This window comes from Elephas maximus, chromosome 11 (assembly GCF_024166365.1).
Source record: "Elephas maximus indicus isolate mEleMax1 chromosome 11, mEleMax1 primary haplotype, whole genome shotgun sequence".
In the NCBI taxonomy this organism is placed as follows: domain Eukaryota; kingdom Metazoa; phylum Chordata; class Mammalia; order Proboscidea; family Elephantidae; genus Elephas; species Elephas maximus.
This window is the reverse complement of record NC_064829.1, coordinates 99,930,144-99,952,516: the sequence shown is the minus strand read 5'-3', so window position 1 is coordinate 99,952,516 and position 22,373 is coordinate 99,930,144. Positions and strand designations below refer to the sequence as shown.

At 50.6% G+C, this 22,373-nt stretch overlaps 2 protein-coding genes across 6 annotated transcripts in view; both read right to left on the bottom strand.

Annotated features, from left to right (window-relative positions):
• Window positions 1-506: 506 nt before the first annotated feature.
• FLT3LG (fms related receptor tyrosine kinase 3 ligand) lies at window positions 507-8,790 on the bottom strand. Of its 4 annotated transcripts, none has more exons than XM_049901787.1 (8): window positions 8,708-8,790; window positions 8,318-8,384; window positions 7,546-7,656; window positions 6,862-6,915; window positions 6,169-6,312; window positions 5,284-5,422; window positions 2,839-3,038; window positions 507-756 (listed from the first exon to the last, which is right to left on the bottom strand). In XM_049901787.1, exons 2-8 carry the CDS (start codon window positions 8,348-8,350, stop codon window positions 556-558), a joined length of 882 nt encoding a protein of 293 aa, XP_049757744.1. In that variant the 5' UTR covers window positions 8,351-8,384; window positions 8,708-8,790; the 3' UTR covers window positions 507-555. The 4 variants fall into 4 exon arrangements, with proteins under 4 accessions (XP_049757744.1, XP_049757746.1, XP_049757745.1 ...); XM_049901789.1 differs by having other exon boundaries at window positions 5,284-5,368; XM_049901788.1 differs by having other exon boundaries at window positions 8,637-8,716.
• A 130-nt stretch (window positions 8,791-8,920) lies between these two features.
• ALDH16A1 (aldehyde dehydrogenase 16 family member A1) overlaps window positions 8,921-22,373 on the bottom strand; it is a 31,868-nt gene continuing 18,415 nt past the window's right edge. Inside the window, exons 9-17 of one of the 2 annotated variants that reach the window (XM_049901748.1) lie at window positions 22,201-22,296; window positions 21,920-22,056; window positions 21,338-21,443; window positions 21,135-21,265; window positions 20,476-20,643; window positions 19,971-20,169; window positions 10,317-10,502; window positions 9,970-10,092; window positions 8,923-9,416 (exon numbers count right to left, since the gene is read on the bottom strand). In XM_049901748.1, coding sequence (XP_049757705.1) covers window positions 9,255-9,416; window positions 9,970-10,092; window positions 10,317-10,502; window positions 19,971-20,169; window positions 20,476-20,643; window positions 21,135-21,265; window positions 21,338-21,443; window positions 21,920-22,056; window positions 22,201-22,296 — 1,308 coding nt within the window. In that variant the 3' untranslated portion in view covers window positions 8,923-9,254. Of the gene's footprint in view, window positions 9,417-9,969; window positions 10,093-10,316; window positions 10,503-19,970; window positions 20,170-20,475; window positions 20,644-21,134; window positions 21,266-21,337; window positions 21,444-21,919; window positions 22,057-22,200; window positions 22,297-22,373 lie in introns of both variants that reach the window. The other variant, XM_049901749.1, reaches the window with a different exon arrangement.

The window sequence follows — 22,373 nt, the reverse complement described above, 5'->3', positions numbered from 1 at the left end:
CCCGGACAAATTCCAAGTCTGCAGCGCTTGTTATTTGGCCCCTGCTGACCTGCCTCTTCTGCCACTGTCCACTCCTCCCCCCTTCACCACCCCCTGGTCACTCCGTTCCAGCCACATTGTCCTATACCCTCCTTTTTTCCTCCAGGCTTTGCACGTGCTGTTCTCTTTGCCGGCAACCCCTTCCCTCAAAAACTCCCACTCCTCCAGGTCAAGAGTCCTCTCCTCCAGAAAGTCCCCCTACCTCTCCTAGACCGGTTCGGGTGTCTCCTTGGGGCTCTCACAATGCCTGTGCTACCTCCATTAAAACATATGTCGTGTTGCGCTGTAGCTCTCCGGATCTGTGTCTTCTCCATGGGCCAAGCTGGTTTTGACTCTTGTCTGGGACCCAGCACTGGCCTTAGGCCCCCAGAGGCCTCAGAAGACATGTGTTGAATGAAGCATGGCATTGACTGTAAAACTAAGGCTCTGAAGCCCAAACTAACCCCATCCCCACCCTGTCCCATCCACTGACAGGCCTCGCCAAAGCTGGTAGAAAAGGATGATTTATATACAATTTCATAACGATGAGGGCTTTGTACAGAGGGCTTCCTGGTGGGCTTGGGGCTGAGACTGGATTCTGGTGTTGCCTCCATCCTGGGGAGAAATCGAGAGGGGCGGGGCGCTGAGGAAGGGACCAACTTCTCGCTGACTTTCGCCATGTCCTGGCTGTGTGTCCTCTGGCAGACGACTCCCCTCTCTGGGCCTCACTGTCCTGCTCTGTAAAGTGAGATGATAGATGCAAGCACTCACTATGTGCTAAGGCAACGATATCCAAAGAACTCTCTGTGACAAAGGAAAAGTTCTAAGTCTATACTATTCAGTGTGGTGGCCACCAGCCACTTGAGGCTACTGAGCACTTGATATGTGGCCAGTGGAACTGAGGAGCAGCTAAATTTTTTTTTTCAAATCTAATTGAATTTTAATCTAAGGAACTAATGTTCAGAAACAAGGGCTGAAATAAAAAAAAAAAATTTAGAAAGTGACAATTCAGTTTGGAAAACTTTTCAATAAGTTTGGAAGACTTGGGCCTGTGAATCTGCTTTTACAATAGCAAACTTCGTGAACTATAAATGCAGATCAAGTGTTCCTGATGAAAACTTAGCACCTGAATCTGTACGTGCTATGGTTGTAAAATACGCGCTGGATTTGGAAGATCTGTTAGTTGCCAAGTCGTTTCCGACTCGTGCAGAAACGTGTATGCAGAGTAGAACTGCTCCACTGGGTTTTCAAGGCTGTGACCTTTTGGAAGCAGATTGCCAGGCCAGTCTTCCAAGTCGCTTCTGGGTGGGTTCAACCCGCCAACCTCTGAGCTAGTAGTTGAGGGCTTGTTTATGCCACCCAGGGACTCCTTTTGAAGACAGCATGAAAAAAAAAAACCTTATTACTATCAATTACATGTTGAAATGACAATCCTCTGGACCACCTAGGTGAAGTAGAGTGTTATTTAAAGTGATGTCACATTTCTTTTTACTTTTTTGTTTTAACATGGCTACTAGAAAATTTAAAATCATGGGTAAGCCTTGCGTTTAGTTTCTGTTGGACAGCAGTGCTCTAAAAGCGTTTTGTGTGTCACTTCACTTAACCTCACAGCAACCCTATGGTGGAAGGATTATTATTAGAGCCTTTGAACAGATAAGGAAACTGAGGCAGGAGAGTGAAGGACAAGGGACACAGATGCTGGAACCAGACAGCACAAAGTCAAACCCTGGCTCTATCAATTCATGAGCTATGTGACTTTTGGCAAATTATTTACCTCTCTGTGCCTTGGTTTCAGACTCTGTAAAATGGGGATAATAATGGCACCAGCATCACTAGGTTGTTGTGGCAATTAATGAGTTAACCTCAGAACACCCCAGCACAAGGCCTGAGCCACTGTATGTGTCATCAAGGACTGTGAGCTAGGGCTGCCTCTTCTTGGTCCCACATAGTCCACCTGCCTTCTGCTCCCATACCCCATCCTTGGGTCCTCCCTCCATTGCATGCCTCCCATGGCTCCCCACTGCCTGGGCAGGAAGTTCTGGCTCCCTGACCTGGCCTTTGATTCCAGGCCTTGATTTTCCTGCTGTCTTGCTCACTCCTGTTCAATCATTCTCCTGCACTGCCCAGGGCTGGCCCACATCCCCAGACTCCTGTGCTTTTTCACATCTGCAGGTCTTTGCAAGTATGGTTCCCTCTGCCTGGAATGCCATTCCCTTCCTGCTCCAGGAGGCCAACTCTCTTCTGGCTTATGAACTCCTGCATCCCCATGTCTCCGCTAGTGCCCACCTTTCCCCACTAAGCTCAGTTCTTTCCCTAATCCTGATCCTCCCCCAGTTTCTCCATCTGGGACAGCCCCACTGTCCACCCAGTCATGGGGGTGGGAAGCAGACCTGGGGTCCTCTGTGCCAGTGGTCTCCCAGCCTGTCAGTCACCAGACCTGTCCCTCCCATTCCCTATTCTCCCTGCCCTGTCCCCTCCTCTCTGTTCTGATAGCCCCAGCTCAGTCCTCTTCCTCTCTCTGGTTGTTACCCCAGCCTCCTCCCTGCCTGTCTGTCCTCCATGTGGTCTTTCCGATACCAGTGCTGCCCCTGCTCACAGCCCTCTTGTGGCTCCCCAGTCCCCCCGCCCCAGTCCATCATCCTTAGTCTGGCATTCAAGGCCCCACGGGGCATGTCAGTGCTCCGCAAGCTGCAGGGGCAGCCTGTTTTGGGGCCTGGAGGCAGGAGGCACCTGGGGCACCCAGAGTCAGCTGCCAGGGTGTCTGGGGCACCCTGGCACCCCCAGGCCCTCTTTACCCCCTCTGCTTACCCTCTACCTCACCTGCTCCCTGGGGCAGGGCGCTCTCTGCCATCTTCTTCGCCAGTGTAGGTGCCAGGCAGGAGCCAGCAGCAGGAGCAGGACAAGGGGCAGCAGTAGCAAGAGGAACAGCAAAGGGTGCTGACCGGCTGGCAGGGCTGTGGCTCCCAAGGCTGTGGCTCCCAGAGCCCCAGGACTCTGTGGGGGCAGCAGTGTGGAGGGCTCTGGAGGGAGAGAGCAGCCTGGGTAAACAAGAAGGGCCAGGGCCAGGGAAACAATGAAAGGCTGGTCTCGTGGATGGCTCCTAATTTCTTTGGGCCTCAACTTAGAGATAATGATTGTGCCTACCTCATGAGATTGTCACGAGAATTAAATGAGTAAATGTGTAGAAAGTGCTTAAGACAGTGTCTGGCAAATGGCAAGTGTGCATTTTACTTTATAATTGAACTAACATGTTTTCAAAAACAAGTTTCTGGGGAGTCGATTCTGACTCAGGGTGACCCCTTGTGTGTCAAAGTAGAAGTGTGTTCTATAGGGTTTTCGAAGGCTGATTTTTGGGAAGTAGATCTCCAGGCCTTTCTTTTGAGGCACCTCTGGATGGATTCAAACCTCCAACCTTTTGGTTAGCAACTGAGTGCGTTAACCATTGGTACCACCCCGAAATTAACATGTTTCTGTTGTTGTGAGTTGCTGTCCAATCAGTTCTGACTCGCCGACCCCATGTGTGTCAGAGCCAAACTGACCCATCCATAGGGTTTTCAATGCTGTGACCTTTTGGAAGCAGATCGCCAGGTCTGTCTTCTTAGGCGCCTTTCAGCTAGTAGTTGAGCACTTAACCATTTGCACCACCCAGGCACTCAACATGTTTCTAGTGCTTGTATCTATGTGTTTTTTTGTCTTCCTCCTTCCAGTAGCCTGTGAGGCCTGTGTGTAGGGCAGCAGCAGCCCTATTTATTTATCGATTAGTCAGTCAGTGCTCATTAAATATTTATTGGATAAATTAATGAATGAATGAATGGATAATAAAACTAGATGATACAATGTATGAAGAACTAATGATCCAGAAGGCCCCACATGATCTGGCCCCTTTTGTCCCCACCAAGGAACCCTGGTGGTGCAGTTGTTAAGTGCTTGGCTGCTAACTGAAGGGTTGGTGGTTTGAACCCACCAGCCGCTCCTCAGGAGAAACGTGTGGCGGTCTGCTTCCAAAATATCTACTTCCAAAAAATCAGCCATTGAAAACTCTAAGCAGTACAGTTCTACGGTGCCACCCAAGGACTCGTTTGAGTGTGTATATAACTGGTGGAATCTGAGTAAATTCTATGGATTGCACCAAGGTCAATTTCCTGATTTTGATATTGTACCATAGTTAATGTGAACAAGCAGATGTTCACATTGGGGGAGGCTGGGTGAAGGATACAGGGGCCCTCCTGCACATTCCTTTGCCACTTCCTATCAATCAATAGTTATTTCAAAATTAAAAATAAAAAAAATAACTATCCCATCGAAAGATAAATGGACAACAAAATGTGGTCTATTCATACAATGGAATATCTTTCGACCATAAAAAAGAATGAAGTTGTGACACTTGTTACGACATGGATGAACCTTGAAAACATGATGCTGAGTGAAAGAAGCCAGACACCAAACAACAAACATTGTATGATTCCCACTTGTATGAAATATCCAGAATAGAGACAGAAAGTAGATTAGAGGCTACCAGGGGCTGGCGGGAGAGAAAATGGGGAGTTATTGCTTTAGGGAGTACTGAGTTTCTCGTTGGGGTGATAAAAAGTTTTGGAAATAAGTAGTGGAGATGGCTTCACGACAATTTCAGTAACATTAATGCCACTGAATTATACAATGGTTAAAACGGCAAATTTTCTTTTACATATATTTTACCACAATAAAATGAAAAAAAAAATTAACTGGCTAAAAAACAACAAATATTAAAAATCCTAAAAAAAAAAAGAATTTACTTATTTCTTTTTACTTTTTTCTAACAAGGCTACTAGAAACGGTAAAATGAAACGAACTGTATTTCCATTGGACAGCACTGCCTTATAGAGACAAGGCAGGGATTACTGTTCCCTATTCAGAGATGGATGGAGCCCTGGTGGCACAGTGGCTAAGTGCTTGGCTACCAACCAAAGGTCGGCAGTTTGAACCCACCAGCCGCTCCATAGGAGAAAGATGTGGCAATCTGCTTCCTTAAAGGTTGCAGCCTAGGAAACCCTATGGGGCAGTTCTGCTCGGTCCTGTAGGGTCACTATGAGTCAGAACGGACTCCATGGCAATGGGTATTCAGAGATGGGTATACTGAGATCCAGAAATCGGAAGGGACGTGCCCCACATCACACAGCCAGTAGGGAGAAGTGTAGGGTGAGAATCACACCCAGTGTGGGATGGAGGGGCTGGGAGGCTAGGAGGGGAGGGATGGGTGCGAGTTAGGGGGGTGGGAGCCTTTACCCGGCTGACATTGCAGCTCCAGGCACTGGGAGAAATTTCGGGTCTTGATCTGGGGCTTCAGAGTGGCCAGCTGCGCGGAGGTGTCCTGCAGGAGGTGGGAGATGTTGGTCTGGACGAAGCGAAGACAGCTGGGGAGGGGCTGGGGGCAGGGGAGGGAGACGTCACCACCGCATCACCCCAGCATCTCCTCAGGCCAAGGGCCCAACGACCCTGCCAGGCAACAGCGCCCTGAAGGCCTGGGTCTCTACGATTAGATCCCCCATCTATCACTCCCTGGTTGCTAGGGGAAATACCCCTTAGCAATGCCCAACAACAGGGTTCAGTTAGGCCTGGATCCGAGAGGGTTTAGATCTCCTGTCTCTCCCTCGTTGCTAGGGGAGAGAACCCCTTAGCAACACCCAGTCAGGTTTGGGTCTGAGAGAGTTTAGATCCCCTATCTCTTCCTGGTTGCTAGGGGAAACACCCCTTAGCAACACCCAGCAACAGGGCTCAGTTAGGCCCGGGTCTGAGAGAGTTTAGATCTCCTGTTTCTTTCTGGTTGCTAGGGGGAAGAACCGCTTAGTAACGCCCAGCAACCAAACCAAACCAAACCAAACCCATTGCTGTTGAGTCAATTCCAACACATAGTGACCCAGCAACAGGGCCTGGGATATCTGTCCCATAGAAATGGCCTACAGCTTTCATGTCCTAGGTGTCTAGGTGTCTAGAGAAGTGTCATTCATACCCACAACACCCAGCCACAGGCTTAGTGAGCCTGAGGTTCCAGCCTCTACCTTCCTTGGGATGCTCTGGTCAAATGAAATCTTCAGGAAGGCTGGGAGCATTACCCCCAATCCCTAGGAAGGCATCCAGCTCCCCTCACTTGGCCCCAAGTTCAGGGCTGACCTGGAAGGCACATGAGGTCACAAAGTGTATTTCAGTGTCCACAGCCTCCAGCAACTCTTGCATCTGGGACCCGGCCACTGTCTTGAGGCGTATCATCCAGCGCTGGGCCAGGACCAGCCGCCAGAGTGCTCCGCAGAGCTCGTCCTGGGGAGACACAGCCCACACTCTGGGCCCTGTGTGTGGAAGGGGCTGGGGGCCGGGACTCCTAGGTCTGAGGGGAGAGGGGGCTGAGGGCCAGGACTCCTGGATCTGAGGGAGGAGGAGCCCGAAGGCCCTGACTCTTGGGTCTGAGGCAGGAGGGGGCTGGGTTTTGGGACTCCTGGGTCTGAGGGGGAGCTCTGGTGGCGCAGTGGTTAAGAGCTCAGGCTGCTAACCAAAAGGTTGGTAGTTCAAATCTACCAGCCAGCTCTAAGGGAGGAGGGAGTTGAGGGCCCAGGACCCCTGGGTTTGAGGGGACAGGACTACTGGGTCTGAGGAAGGAGGGGGCTGGGTTTTGGGATTCCTGGGTCTGAGCAAGGAGGGGCTCAGGGCTGGAACCCCTGCGTCTGAGGGACAAGGGGGTTGGGGGCTCCAACTCCTGGGTCTGAGGTAGGACGGGGCTGGGTCGGCAAACTAGCCTGGTCCCCTGAAGGGTGGCGATCTGAAGTCTCTGGCTCCCACCTCCATCCCAGGCCCCTCCCATCTGTGACTCACGTCCTGCAGGTTGGAGGCAACAGTGACTGGATAGTCTTGAAGCAGGTAGTCAGACTGCAGGAGAGAACAATCTGGCTGAACATAGGAGGGGACAAAACTATGGAGACTTGGAGAGATGAGGCAGACAGTGCCAGAGAGAGGCGAGAGAAATTCAGAGAGTGGGACAGAGACCCAGAGAGAGAGAGAGAGAGAGAGAAGGGGACAGAGACCTAGAGAGGGACAGACAGGGACTCAGAGAGAGAGGGAGACAGAGACGGGGGATGGGACAGGAACCCAGAGAAAGAGGGGGACCGGAACCCAGAGAGAGGGGGACAGAGACTCAGAGAGAGAGGGAGCCAGAGACTCAGAATGAGAGGGGGACAGGAACCCAGAAAGAGAGGGGGACAGGAACCCAGAAAGAGAGGGGGACAGAGTCCTAGAGAGAAAGGGAGACAGGAACCCAGAAGAGGGAGACAGAGACCCGGGTGGGGGGGAAGACCCAGAGAGAGAGGGTGAGGGACAAGGACCCAGAAACAGAAGGAGGCAGAGACGGGGCGGGGGGTGAAGAGAGACCCAGAGAGAGAAGGTGAGGGACAGGGACCCAGAGGAATGGGGACAGAGACCCAGTGAGAAGGGAAACTCAGACCCAACCTCAGAACCAGGGCCTTCAAAGGGCCGCAAGAGTGGTCGAAGCAGGGCGCTCACCAGCTTGCCGAAGGCGGCAGCGAAGTTGGAAGAGATGGGGCTTTGGGGGAAGGTGCAGTCGGGGGTCCCGCCGAGGCCGGGGCTCAGCAGTAGCAGCAGCAGCAGGGAGGTCTGCGAGGACCGGGCGCCCTCTAGTGACTCACACCCGCAGCCCCACCCATGCACCCCACCCCACCCCCCGCAGCCCCTTTTTCTCTCCCTCTTTCTTCCTTCCTGGGTCTTTAGTCTCTTCTAGCTCTCCGTCCCGTCCGTCCCTGTCTTTGCCCAGTTCCCCATGTCTCTCCCTCCGCCCAGCGCCGTCCAGCTGTCAGTCTCTCGCCCTCACTGCTGCTCCCTGCCCACCTGCTTCCATCCAGCGTCCCTTTGCCCGCCCAGCAACTCTCGTCCTTGGTCCTGTCTTCCCCATTCGTACTCACACCTGTCCGTACCGCCCCATCTCCCGCTCCTATCTCACCCCATGTCCGTCGGTCTTTCCTCACGTCTGTCCGTCTGGTCTCTCCCCACCTTTATCTGCTCTTCCCCCTTGTTTGTGCAGTCTCCCCCATGCCTGTCCACATCACCCCATGTGTGTCTGTCTTGCCCCAAGTCTGTCTCTCTCCCCATGCCTTTCTGTTCCTCCTTCACCTGTTTGTCCCTCACCCACCTCTGTCCATCTCCCCACATCTGTTCACATTTCCCCCACCTCTGTCCGTCTTTCCCACCTCTCTCCACCTCCTCTGGCTCTGCCCGTCTCCCCTCCCCTCTGCCCCACCTTGTCCCCAGGTGTACGCACCGTGGGGCTCCAGGCTGGCGCCAGCACTGTCATCTCGGCCCGGGGCCCCTCATGCCTGTGGCCAGCTCTTGAAAGGGACAGAAGAGCCAGTGGCGGACCCGCACCCTGCATCCCCTGCCTCACCCGCCCCTCCACCTCCCTGCCCCTCCCTTGCCCCCTTGATGTGGCTAAGTTTCCGCCTCCTGCTCCCGCTGGCTTCCTGCGTGAGCCCCAGTTACGGTGAAAACTCCTCATCTCCCCTTCCAAGAACCCTGACGTCCGGCCCCCGGAACCCCCCTTCGGGTCAGGGGCCCAGGGACCCAGGAACCCGACCCCCCACCTCGTGCTTCAGCTAGAGGAGGAGCCCAGTCCCGCCCCTCGGGGACTCAGAGCCCAGTTCTCCCCACGCACCAGGCTTCCCCAGCTGGGTGTGGAAGGGTCCAGGCCGGGTGACAGCCAGAGATCGAAAGTGAAAGGAAACTTTTTGGGGGAGAAAGTGAACTGGGGTGGAATCTGTGCCGAGGGGGAGGGCGCCACTTGGTGGCAGCAGTTGGCACTGCAGATGGTGCCTTCGTGGGACTCTGGTTCTTGAGACCAGGGCTGGGTGGATTGGCTGGGGGGATGTCTGAAGGCGGCGAGCTGGGGCTTGAACCCGGATCTGTCTGCGCTGGAGCCAACGCATACGAGACCAGGAGCAGAGTACCCTTTATGTATTTCACAAACACTATGTTGTACCTGAGTCAGACCTACTGGAGTTTAGTTCTGAATCTAAAAGCTAAAAATGGCCTCAAACAGACCGTAAGTTGGTGCCCCCTCCCTCCCCTCAAGAAGCACAGCCAGGATTATCAGACGGTTTATTGGAGGGCACGGGGACCATAATCAGAGGAATGTTCCAGGTGTGTGCTGTCTGCTGGGGTTATGTCTTCTCTGTGTACGTTGGAGTGGGTGGACACTCAGATCAGTCCCCCATGGGCAGCCACAGGGCCTTGGTCCGTGCTGCTCGAAGCCTGAACTCTGGGCCGGCCCCCTCGGCCTCCTGATCCCAGGCCCGCGAGCAGCCCCGGTTCACCCACACCGACTTAAGGTTTCCCGCGGAGGCCCACTCCACAAACTGGGAGCCCTGGGACGGGGAAAGGGAGGTGTCAGCACTTCCACTGTTCTGTTGCTAAGCAGCTGCTTCCTTAGTAACTAGGACTATTCCTGAGGAGGAGCCTTTGGACTGTGGCTACAAGGCTCAGCTCCTAGCAAGCGAACCTCTCATGCTGAGGGAAGAGATTGACCCTTGTGGTTAGGGAGTTTCCTCCTCCTTAACCGCCCACGTTCAAGGGAGTCGGGGCCAACCCTCTTGTTGACAAGGAATTGCCAACCAACAGGTTTGAGGAGGCGACTGACTCTGTTGCTAGGACGTGGCCCTTAGCAACTGACTGTCCAATGAGAGTAGGTCTTTGGGCTGGGTAGGCTCTCAGGCCCCTGTTGCTAGGGAGATCCTCTACCTTAGCAACCGGGGTCCTAAAGGGGTAGGTCCTGGGAAACTTGTTGCTAAGGCATTGCTACCCTTAAGCAACAGGAGTTCTCAGGGGGTGGAGCCATGTGCCCAGTAAAGGAAGAGACTGAAGGTCAAGTTTAACACCACATCTGAAGATGTGGTCTTAAGATGACAAGGCAAAGGGTACCTGGGCGGATCCGAAATACCACAGGGCCTGGACATCCTGGTGCAAGGCCAGGCAGCGCGTCAGATGGTCCCGGTCTCCCGTCACCACGTTCACCAGGCCGGCTGGGAACAGGGTAGCCATATCCTAGAGGGTGAGGGGGGGCAGAGGTGGTGCGGCAGGGGTGAGCACCTGAGGTGCCATCATGGGGCTCCCCCAAGGAGTGGGGTTGGGGTCTTCGACTTGGGAAGGCTCAAGGTCTGGAGGGAATGGTTATTGGGTCTATCAGGAGGGAGGGGCTGGGGTTACCCAAGGTTAGCAGGGGAGTGGAGAACAAGCCAAGCTCCTAGCAGGCAGGAAGGTGATGGTACCTGGCAGACCTCCAGGGCAGGCAGGGGACAGGACCCGCTGGGCACCATGATGAGGGTGTTGCCATAGGCAAGGGCGGCGGCCAGCAGAGACACGAAGGCGAGCAGGGGCCACTCATCCGGGCACACAATGGCCAGCACGCCCAGAGGCTCCCGCAGCCGCAGCACCGGGCCTCGCAGCCCTGCAGCCTGAGGATCAGGCGGAGGTCAAGGGCAGGTTCAACAGGGCCTTCATCCCTTGCCTCTTTCATCCCTGTCATCCTCATCTCTGCTTCTCCCTAACGCCACCAGTAATAAAAGGGCCATGGGAGGGTTCAGACTGCCTGGGTTCAAATCGCAGCTCCATCATGCATTTGCTATGTGACCTTGGGCACGTTACTTAACCTCTCTGGGCCCCAGCTTCCTTTTTTTTCTGAGGGATCAAAAAGAATTTCAATGTTTGCTAATTAGATTAGGAGAATTATTTCTTAGGTGTGATCAATAGCATGGCTTTCTCGCTCAGATCACAAATCAAATAGAATTGCCGTCTCGTTTTTATCAGTTGCTATTATTGCATGTTAACATCACCACTGAGGACAGTGAGGCAGTATATGTTGCCGTCAAGTCAATTCCGACTCATATGGACCCTATGAGACAGATCAGAACTGCCCCATAGGGTTTCCAAAGCTGTGTAAATCTTTCTCCTGCGGAGCAGCTGGTGGGTTCAAACTGTTGACCTTTTGGTTAGCAACCGAGTGCTTACCCACTGTGCCACCAGGCTTCTTAGCATATGCCATTCATATGCGTATGTGTACATACACATGTATATACATAAATGCGCATACTGTAAAACCTGCAAAACCTGCAACCTGTGTGAGGTGGAAACCTGTTGGAGAAGGAAAACTCAAGTATTTCTCATTAAAATAATAAGTGACAGAAAAGTGCTAAGACTGCACCCTGTCAAAGGCAGAAAACTTGTGAGAAGCAAAAAAACAAGGCAGTCCACTGAGTTCTAGCTCTCACAGGTTTTACTTCACATGTACGTATACATGTTTTACATTTTCCAGCCAAATCAGTTAAAAACCAAACCAGTTGCTGAGTTGATTCCGACTCCTGGCAACCCCATGTGTGTCAGAGTAGAACTGTGCTCCGTAGGGTTTTCAGTGGCCGATTTTTCAGAAGTAGATTGCCAGGCCTTTCTTCCCTCAGCTTCCTATCTTTAAAATGATGATAACGATAGTGTCTACCTCCTTGATTTGCTGTAAGAATGGAGAGTTTATGTATTTAGAGGGCTCAGCACCTGGCCCATGGGCTGTGTATATGAGTGTTATGGACTAAATTGTGCCTCCCCAAAATATACTTTGGAATCCTAATGCCATACCTGTGGGTATAATCCTATTTGAAAATAGGGTTTTCTTTGCTATATCAATTAGACCATACATGAGTAGGGTGGGTTCTAAATCTAATCACTTCTGAGTTATAAAAAGTGCATATTAGACACAGGCGCACAGAGGGGGAAGAGGAAGACAGATGATAGACATACGTGACCCTCGTACCCCCTAGCATGTTTTCTCCTTTTTAAAATGGGAGACCCAGAACTTGACATAACTAAGGCCAAGATGAATCTGTACGATTTTGCCCTTCCTCTGTCTGCCTCCTCCTTCACATACATATGTTAATGACTGTTTTGACCTAATGCTAATGACTTTGTTCTTTGTTTGATCTGATGCAAATAACTTTGTTTTGTTCTGTCAGACCACCTGTGACTTACAACCTCCCACAGGGAAATCAGAGCCCAGATGTCTGACATGTATATCTTTAGCCTGATAAGGAGATGTCCCACATGTATCTCTTTAGTCTGATTAAGTGTCTTTTGTCACTATCTTGTAATGAATAACTCCTCCAGCCACTCCATCTGCAGGCTACAAAGACACTTCTAACCCTTGTAAAAATTCTATATAAGCTCTAATGTAAAATTGCTCTCTGGGACTCCATAGAGACAGTCTGTGTTGCTGTCGGATTCCTGGTGATGTATACATCTCCTGAATAAACTTTCTCACTCTTTCTGACTTGGGGTACGTTTCAGTGGCTCGACTGCTCCAGGGCACGGACCCTAATCGGGCAACACAGATGCATCTACGAGGATTGCTGGCAGCTACCAGAAGCTGGAAGGAGCCCTAGTGGCACAGTGGTTAAGCACTCAGCTGTAAACTACAAGGTCAGCAATATGAACACACCAGTCACTCTGCAGGAGAAAGATGTGGTAGTCTGCTTCCATAAAGATTACAGCCTTGGCAACCATATGGGGTCAGTTTTACTCTGTGCTATAGGATAGCCTGGAGTCAGAACCGACTTGAGGGCAACAGGCTTGTTGTTTTGGTTTGACTAAAAGCTGGAATAGACAAGGAAGAACCTCCTGGAGAGCCACACCCTGAATTGGGCCTTCTGGCCTCTTGAACTGTGAGAAACTTCTGTTCATGGAAGTCATCCACGTGTGGTATTTGTGTTATGGAAGCACTAGGTAACTAAGACAATGTGTGTGTTTAAAAAGCTTTACGGAAGTATAACTGACATTCAATAAACTACACACATTTAGAGTATGAGACAAAAAACTGTATTTGGCCTTTGTCTTTGTTTCCTGAAAGACAAACCAAAGAAACTCAAACCCACTGCCGTTGAGTCGATTCCAACTCATAGCAACCCTGTAGGACAGAGGAGAACTGCCTCATAGGGTTTCCAAGATTGTAAATCTTTACGCAAGTGGATGCCACGTCTTTCTCCTGCAGAGCGGCTGGTAGGTTCTGGTGGGTTTGAAGCATTGACCTTACGGTCAGCAGTGGAGCATTTAACCACTGTGCCACCAGGGTTCCTTGGTTCTGAAAGATAACTCATCTAAACTCATTGATAGCTCTTGGAATTCCCCGGCCTTTATTATGTAAAACCTGAGAATGAGTGCAAATGAATGGGGGCTACACAGACCAGGCCTGGCAGCTACGCTTAGGAAGGGAAAAAAAAAAAATTTTTTTTTTGAGGGAGGTGTAATTCAATCAGGTACAGTCAGTGATTCAGTCATGACTATGCAATGAAACTGATAAAAAAGCTTTGAATATGGAAGTTGCGGGGGGAGGGCGCTTCCTGGCTTGTGGAGAACATGAGCTCTTGGGAAGGTGGCATGTCCCTGGGGACAATGAAAACATCCCACCAAGACCACTCCCAGACCGTACCTCGTGCATCTCCTCCTTTGTATCTTTTCTGATAATAATAAATGGGTAACTTTTTTTTCTAAGTATAGATATCATATTCTCTGTGAATTCTGTGAGCTGTTCAAGGAATTAATGAACCCGCAGGGGGGCAGTGAGAGCAGCAGGGGCTGGCATCTGCCTATTTGGCAATCTGAAGGACGGAATGGTTCTAATTTGTGTTCTCTAACTCAGCTCAGGGTGGCTAGGTTAGAGAAAAGCTGTGTGGGCGGTCAATATGAAGGATAAAGCCCTTCTAACTTGTGACAAAATTGTTTTGATTTTCCCGGAATCCATATGTCTGGGTTCATGGAAATGGGGTGACCCACCCAGGCCATCGCCCTCAGGTGTCCTTTTTAAACCTTGAAGGAACTGGTTTCCTGAAGTCACTTTTGGGTCAAACAATAGCTCAGTAAGCAGATTAGCTGAGATCATTTTGCCTTAGACATAGGGTTCTTTTGGAAAATTATCTATGTTTACCCAGCTTAGAGAAGCAGGAACTAGAGGGTCTGATTAGAGGCTGTGTTTTAGAATATATGGCATGTCCTTTTGATTCTGTTTCTGTAACCTTGCCGTGTAATGAATCATTTTTGCGTGGCCTTTTTAGCTAAAAGTGATTGGGCGGAACTGTATGATAGGGAAATTGTGGCCCACCAAAGGGATTGGTCAGTTTTGCCATCCTGTTGGGCTTGAAATGAGCTACCCCAGAGGCAGGAAAGAGAGGAACCCACCACCACCAAGGAAAAACAGCAAGGAGTCACCACATCCTTTGGACCTGGGATCCCTGCACTGAGAAGCTCCTGGAAGCAGGAGACCAAGAAAAAGAGAAAGCGAGCTGTAACCCTGAAGACGGCGGGCAGTGGCAGGAAGAGACCCAGCAAAAGAGACTCAGCAGCAAGAGATGGCTTCCTGGTCCACGGAGAGAGAAAGCCGAGCACCTCTGGGCAGAGGTCAAGAGCCAGGGAGAGACGTGCCTGCAAGCACGGGTGGAAACAGGCTATCCTGATAGAACTGTATCCTGAGTGTTCCCGAACCTGAATTGTGAGCTGTTACTTCCCTAATAAACCCCATAATCATGAGTATGGCCTTTGAGTTCCGTGTTGCCGGTGTAATGAATTATCAAACCCAGCAGAGAAGGAAAGTGTCATGGGAGGGATGGTTGGTGTCAGAATTGGTAAAGATGGTAGAGAGAGGGGGCATGTCTGCTCCTGCCTCGTAAGAATCAGCCTTGAGCTGTTGATCTTGATTCTCCTTCCCTCTTGTGAAGTTAGAGGAGGACAGACACTGCCCCCACACCATTTTTTACAGTTGGTGTCAGAAGTGGGATTTTTTGCAATGGCTCCAGACTCATGAAACCATGGGACTTTGTAAGAAAAAGAATGAAGGGGCTTGGGAAGTGAAACTTTTGATTCTTAGATGACAACTTTGGTTGTTGTAACCTGTAATGGCTGAAAAGCTGCAGCTGAAGTGGCCTGGGGTCAAGGCCAGGCCAGATAAGCAGGATGATTAATAAGAGGGCAGGGTCTTCTGGTTCTACTCAGCCAGAGGCCCAAGGCCATATGCATATGAATGGGAAGATAGTTAAGGTGCAGAGAAGACTAGACTGAAATGTTTTAAAAAGGGTTGTGTTTAGGATCATGTATTTAACTGAATATACTATGGATATTGAATGTTTCTCCTTCCTTGTGTTGTAATACCCAATATACCCACTGCCATCGAGTCAATTCTGACTCATAGTGACCCTATAGAACAGAGTAGAACTGCCCCACAGAGTTTCCAAGGAGCACCTGGCGGATTCGAACTGCCGACCTCTTGGTTAGCATCCGTAGCACTTAACCAGTATGCCACTAGGGTTTCCTTGTGTTGTAAAGCAGACTTAAATGTATGAGAGAAATGAATATTGAGTATTATAGATTACAGAGAGTATGTAACGCCACCTTCAGCCAACACTTGATTGAATATGCTAAAAGGGGAACTAAAATTTGCCTGAGGGAAACACAGGCTATTGGGTTTGAATGCAGTAGCCCTGGTATAGAGTGGGGGCCTTAGGTTGAAAACCACTCATATTTTGCATTTGAAAAGCCATGCAAAACTACCCAGAAATGTTGAGAGAACTGGAGATTTGCATTTGAATGCAGGACCTGCAGAAGGAAAAAAGAACTCCAGGGTCTGATTAGAGGCTGTGTTTTAGAATGTAAGGCATGTCCTTGGTGATTCTGTTTCTGTAACCTCCAGAACCTGAAACCCTGCCCCATGCTTTGATGTTAACTAACATAACACACTGACTACATAACCGGATTTCACTGCCCCTCTTCTACTGAGTGCCTTCTTGAATACTGTTTTAATGCCGCCTGGTTCAAATTGGGAAACCCTGGTGGCGCAGTGGTTAAGTGCTACGGCTGCTAATCAAAAGGTCGGCAGTTTGAATCCACCAGGCGCTCCTCAGAAACTTTATGGGGCAGTTCTACTCTGTCCTATAGGGTCGCTATGAGTCGGAATCAACTTGACGGCACTGGGTTTGGTTTTTGGTTGGTTCAAATTGTATCTACTCAGAATAAGTATATTTGGTTACACTAGTTTTTGGTGTTTCTCTGTGCATTTAGGTTTTGATATCTATGAGCTCCAAGCCAGCTTTGAGTGGCTGGAGGTTGGAGAAAGTGCGCCACTGGGGTGGCTAGCAATGAGGATAATGGAGATATGGGAGGGTGAGGACCAGACCCACTTCCAGGTGGAAACTGGATCCATGCTGATTCTTACCATGCAGTTAGCAATAAAAACCCACTGCTATCAAGTCAATTCTGATCCATAGTGACACTGTAGGACGGGGTGGAACTGTCCCGTAGGGTTTCCAAGGCTGTGATCTTTACGGAAGCAGACTGCTACATCTTTCTCCTGTGGAATAGCTGGTGGGTTTGAACCTCTGACCTTTCGGTTAGCAGCTGAGCACCACTAGGTCTCCTTTTGTGCTAGCAATAAAAAAAAAAAAAAAACTACTTTTTTTTTTTTAAAAGGGGGGATTTATTAGTGCAGGGTACAATCTGAAAGTTCTGACATATGTATACACTCATGAAAACATCACCAAAATCAAGATAATTGTTATGGATTGAACTGTGTCCCCCCAGAAAAGATATGTCAAAGTTCTAATTCCAGTATCTGTGAATGTGACCTTGTTTGGGAAATACAGCCTTTCTTTTAAGATTCTATCAGTTAACCCCAATTACTGGGCTGAGGGCTGTGGGGACCATGGTCTCGGGGAACAGCTAGCTCAATTGGTATAACATAGCTTATAAAGAAAGTGTTCTACCTTCTACTTTGGTGAGTAGTGTACGGGGTCTTAAAAGCCTGTGAGTGGCCGTCTAAGATACTTTACTGGTCTCAACCCTTTGGGAGCAAGGGAGAATGAAGAAAACTAAAGACACAAGGGAAAGATTAGTCCAAAGGACTAATGGACCACAACTACCACGGCCTCCACCAGACTGACTCCAATACAACTAGATGGTGCCTGGCTACCACTACTGACTGCTTTCACAGGGATCACAATAGAGGGTCCTGGGCAGGGCTGTGCCCTTTAATAACCCTTCCCTCCTGCCCCCTCTGAACTCCCTCTGTCCTTATGCAATCACTGACCTGCTTCCTCTCATTATAGATAAGTTTGCATTTTCTAGAATTTTATATACTGTACTTTTACGCAAATAACGTGCACCTTCTATGCTTGTTTGTTAGCCACACCCTCCCCCCGTGAGGTATTTTTTAAGTGCACTAGGCTCACTTTTTTTTTTTTTTCACAGCAACATGTAAAAAAATTGATATAGCAGTGCTTATGAAAATACCTCACAGGGAGAGGGTACCACTGGCACACAAACATAGAAGGTGCATGTTATTTGTGTAAAATACGGTATATAGGGTCATTACAGCAAGTACTCCTTCATTCTTGCTTCTTTACTCAACATAATTTTTTTGAGATTCATCCACATTGTAACATATCCACTCCTTTTTATTGCTGAGTAGGATTCCAATCTATACACGCACCATGTTTTGTTTATCTGTTAACCTAGTGGCGGATATTTGAGTTGCTTCTAGTTCTTGGCTATGATGAATAATATCGCTGTGAACATCTGCATACAAATCTTTGTATAGACATATGCTTTCATTACTCTTGGCTGAATTCCTACAAATCATGGCCAGGTCATATGGTAAAAGCAGGTTTAACTTTTTAAGAAAATGCCAAGCTTTTTCCCAAAGTGGTTGTACCATTTGATACTCCCACCACAGTGTATGAGCATTCCAGTGACTCCACATGCTCACCAACACTGGGTACGGCCAGTCTTTTAAATTTTAGCCAACCTAATGGTGTAAGGAGTCTCTGGCTGGTGCAAACAGTTAACATGTTCAGCTGCTAACTGCAAGTTTGGAGGTTCAAGTCCACCCAGAGTCACCTTAGAAGAAAGGGCTGGTGATCTACTTCCAAAAAGTCAGCCATTGAAAATCCCACGGAGCACAGTTTCACTCTGACACACAAGGGAACTCAGTTGGAATTGATGGAAACAGGTTACTGGGTGTGAAGTGATATCTTACTGTGGTTTTAATTTCCATTTCCTTAATAACTAATGAAATGGTCTCAACCATATCATAGATCATGAAGATGGTGCAGGACCAGGCAACTTTTCATTCTGTAATGCCTAAGGCCACCATGATGACTTGATGGCAAGGAACAACATCAATAACTAATGATGTTGAGCATCTTTTCATGTGCTTATTGACCCTCCCTAGGGAGCATTTCTTTTTATTTCTCAACTATATGTCCAGTACTAAGAGCTTTATTGGAGTCCCTGTGTGGTGCAAATGGTCAAGTGCTTCACTACCAGCCGAAAGGTTGGTGGTTCAAGTCCACCCAGAGGCGCCCTGGAAGACAGGCCTGGTGAAAGGTCATAGCCTTGAAAACCCTATGGAGCAGTTCTACCCTGTAACAAGGGAAATCGCCATGAGTCGGAGTCGACTCCATGGCAACTAACAACAACAAAAGTGCTTTATATTCTTAAGCCATCAAGACCTAACGATGACTTTAGCAGGTTGGTACCATTGCATAACTGTGTACCACTTACGGAGGAGGATATGGAGGCCTAAGTCTGGTGACTTCCTAGCCTTCTCTTACCTTTTTATCATCATTATTCCCGAGCACTTCCCGGGCCATTGCCTCAGTTGCTGAATCCTAATGCTTTCTTCACTGGACCCACCATGTATTTCCCATCAATCCAGTACGTATAGTTAGCTGCCTATTAGGAATATGGAAACCCTGGTGGCATAGTGGTTAAGAGCTATAGCTGCTAACCAAAGAGACGTGCAGTTGGATTCCACCAGGTGCGCCTTGGAAATTCTATGGGCAGTTCTACTCTGTCCTATACGGTCGCTATGAGTTGAAACAGACTTGACAGCTACGGGTTTTGGTTTATTATAAATATAGGAACCCTGGAGGTGCAGTGGTTGACTGTTAGGCTGCTAACTGAAAGGTTGGTGGTTTGAACCCACCAGCTGCTCCACAGGAAAAGACGTGGCAGTCTGTGTACGTAATGATTTACAGCCTTGGAAACCCAGTGGGGCAGTTCTCCTCCGTCCTATAGGGTCCCTGTGAGTCAGAATTGACTTGACGGCAACGGCTTTGGGTTGGTTTATTAGGAATATAGCCAAAAGTCACACCAAGCAATACTCTGTAATGCACTCTGTATTTTCTATCCTTTCTTCTTTTGTTAAATTAAAAAAAAAAAAATCATGATTACAACCTACTAAATTAATTTTAAGGAGTCCTGGTGGTGCAGTGATTAAGCACTAGGGCTGTTCACCAACAGGTCAGCAGTTTGAACCTACCAGCTGTTCCACGGGAGAAAGATTTGGCAATCTGCTTCTGTAAATATTTACAGCCTTGGAAACCCTACGGGGCAGTTCTACCCTGTCCTATAGGGTCACTATGAGTCAGAATCCACTTGACCGCAGTGGATTAAACAAACTATGGTCCAGTAAAGAGCCCTGGTGGTGCTGTGGTTAAGCCCTTGGCTGCTAACTGAAAGGCCTGTAGTGGGAACCTACCCAGCAGGTCTACAGGAGAAAGATCTGGAGATCCGCTTCTATAAAGATGACAGCCAAGAAAACCCTTTGGGGGCAATTCTACTTTATCAAATGGGGTCGCTATGCGTTGGAATTGGCTTGACAGCACACAACAACAATGGATCGCTAACCACAACTTGGAAAACACTACACTGTAAGGTAGGCCATATACCCATTTTACAGATGAGAAAACCGAGGTTCACTGGCAAAAACAACTTGCAAGTGGAGGGTGAGGGGTGGAGCTGAGCCTGGATGCCAGGCCTGTTTCATTCCAGAGCTCTTGCTATGACCATGTGCAGGCCCTCCTTACCCTATGTGCCCACCCACAGACCTCTCTCACCTGCAGGGTGTGGCCCTGGGCCTGGAGGGCCCCCCAAGCCTGAAGCCGCCCCACGCTCAGCTCCACTTCTGCCTTAGCGGTCTTGAGCTCCACTCCCTGTCTCTCCAGCCTGGAAGTCAGGGTGGACTCCCGGTGCTCCAGTGCAGCCGCCAGGGCCCATAGCAAGGCCGCCCGGGATGCTGGCGGCTGGCCCACCCAGCTGTGCACAGACAGTGCACATTGGGGGGTCAGCGCCCTGGTCCTGGCTCTTCCCAGGTGCCCACCTCCGTCCATAGCCCCTACCCCAAAGGTCCAAGCCTCACGGCGGCCCATTATCCCGGGGTGGGGGAGTGAGGAGCCAGATCTCACCTCCCTGGGGACCCAGACTCCCCTGACCATCAGCCCTTGGGGTCCACACCCCATATGCCATCATCTCCCACCCTGGAAGCTCAGTATCAAAGTCCATCAGTACTTGGGGGTTTCTGCCACCCCATGACCCCAGGCTTTCCTGTGTGACTCCACTTACCCAGAGGCGGCCTGGTGAGCAGCCTCCACAGCATCTCGGATATCTTTGGCTCCGCCCTCAGCCACATAGCCATGGAGGTTGCCATAGGAATCCCAGATGGGCCTGGAGCTCTGGGCTCCTGGAGCCTGGAAACGGCCCCCTACAAAAAGCCCGTAAGGGGGCGATGGGCTGGGGAGGGACAAGGGGTGAGAGTGGATCCTGGGGTCAGGGTCTGCTTAAACCCCATGCTACACCCCATTGGATAGACCACCCCAGCTCCTGTGAGCCTCTGTAGGATTCCAAACACTTGCTCCCATGAATCTCTGGGGTACCCCAAACTCCTGATCCCATAAGCCTCTGCTCCCATGAGTCTCCAGGGGATCCCAGATCCCTGCTCCCATGAGTCTCTGAGGGACCCCAGATCTCTGCTCCCATGAGTGTCTGGGCACAGACATGTTTAGGAGAGCTGAGACTCTTGTCAGGCCTCAGAAGGGGTAAGGGCATAAGCCCCAGAGGCAATACCCAGCAGAATCTGGGGACCCCACAAGATGGCTCTAACGAGCCTCACTCCAACCTATTGGAGAGTTAGATGCAACTTCCCTTCACCTCTTCCATACCCCCAGACCAACTGGCCCCTGGCCCCAGGGATTCTGGGAGTTGCAGGCCCTGGAACAGCTCACCTGGGCCCCATTTCAGGCCCAGCTGGTAGGGCTGAGGGGGCAGCAAGGCCAAAGGTGTCATAGTTCAGACTTTCGGAAAGGTAGGGCAGCCGGGCAGGGGTTGCTGAGGGCCGCAGATACTCATAGAAGCCCTGTGAACGGGACAGTGTCAAGAGAACGTGGGGGCACATGGTGGGGGCGGGGGGTGGGAGGGGTGCACTCACATCTGGGCCACCATGCCAGGAAGAGCCGCTCTCCTTGCAGCCACCCGTGGGCACTGCAGGGTCACTGAGGCCATGGGCATTGATCCAGACTGTGCCCACCTGAAGCCTGGGGGAGAGATAGGGCCATGAAGGAGAATAGGAAAGTGGGAGTGGGACAGAGAGCCAGAGAGAGGGGGACAGGGACTCAGAGAGAGAGAGGGGGACAGGGACCCAGACAGAGAAGACAGGGACCCAGAGAGGGGGACAGAAAAACAGAGAAAGGGACAGGGATCCAGAGAGAGGGGGACAGGGACCAGACAGAGGGGGGGACAGAGAGCCAGAGACAGGGGGACAGCAACCCAGAGAGAGATGACAGGGACCCAGACAGAACAGGGGGCAGAGAAACAGAGAGAGGGATAGGAACTCAGAGAGAGGGAGACAGGGACCCAGAGAGGAACAGGGACAGAGGCTCAGAGAGAGAAGGGGGACAGGGACCCAAAGAGGGGTACAGAGATCTAGAGAGAGAGGAATCCTCAAGACAGAGAGAAGTCAAAGCTCAGGCCATCCAGGTAGCCATCTGTGCCCCCTCGGGAGAGGACTGACCCATAGCCCAGCTCCAGTGCCTGCCCTAGCCTCTCGCTCCACACACTGGCGCTGCCTCCGCGGGGCGTCCCGTTGGCCATGGCCAAGGCTTCCTTGGCTGTGCGGAATGGGGAGGCCACAACTAGAGGCCACGGCACCTGGGAGGGGAAACAGGGGCTCAGGTGGGATTTGCAGCCCTGGGAGCAGGGGGAATTGCTGCCCCAGGGGCTTCTGAAGGATTCTGTGCTGCTGCCCACATCTGGCTGAGTGTGGAACAAGATATCCCACCCTAAAGGGCTCACCTCTGCCTGGGCACACGGGGCGGCTGGGGGCAGGTTGAAGACCAAGGTTGGGGGAAAGAATGGGCTCTTTGTGGGCACATGGCCAGCTTGGAACACCTGGGGACAAAGTGAACCAGGTCTAGAGGTCTCTCTCCAGCTTCCTCCTTCCTCAGGCTCAGAACCAGGAGCCGGGC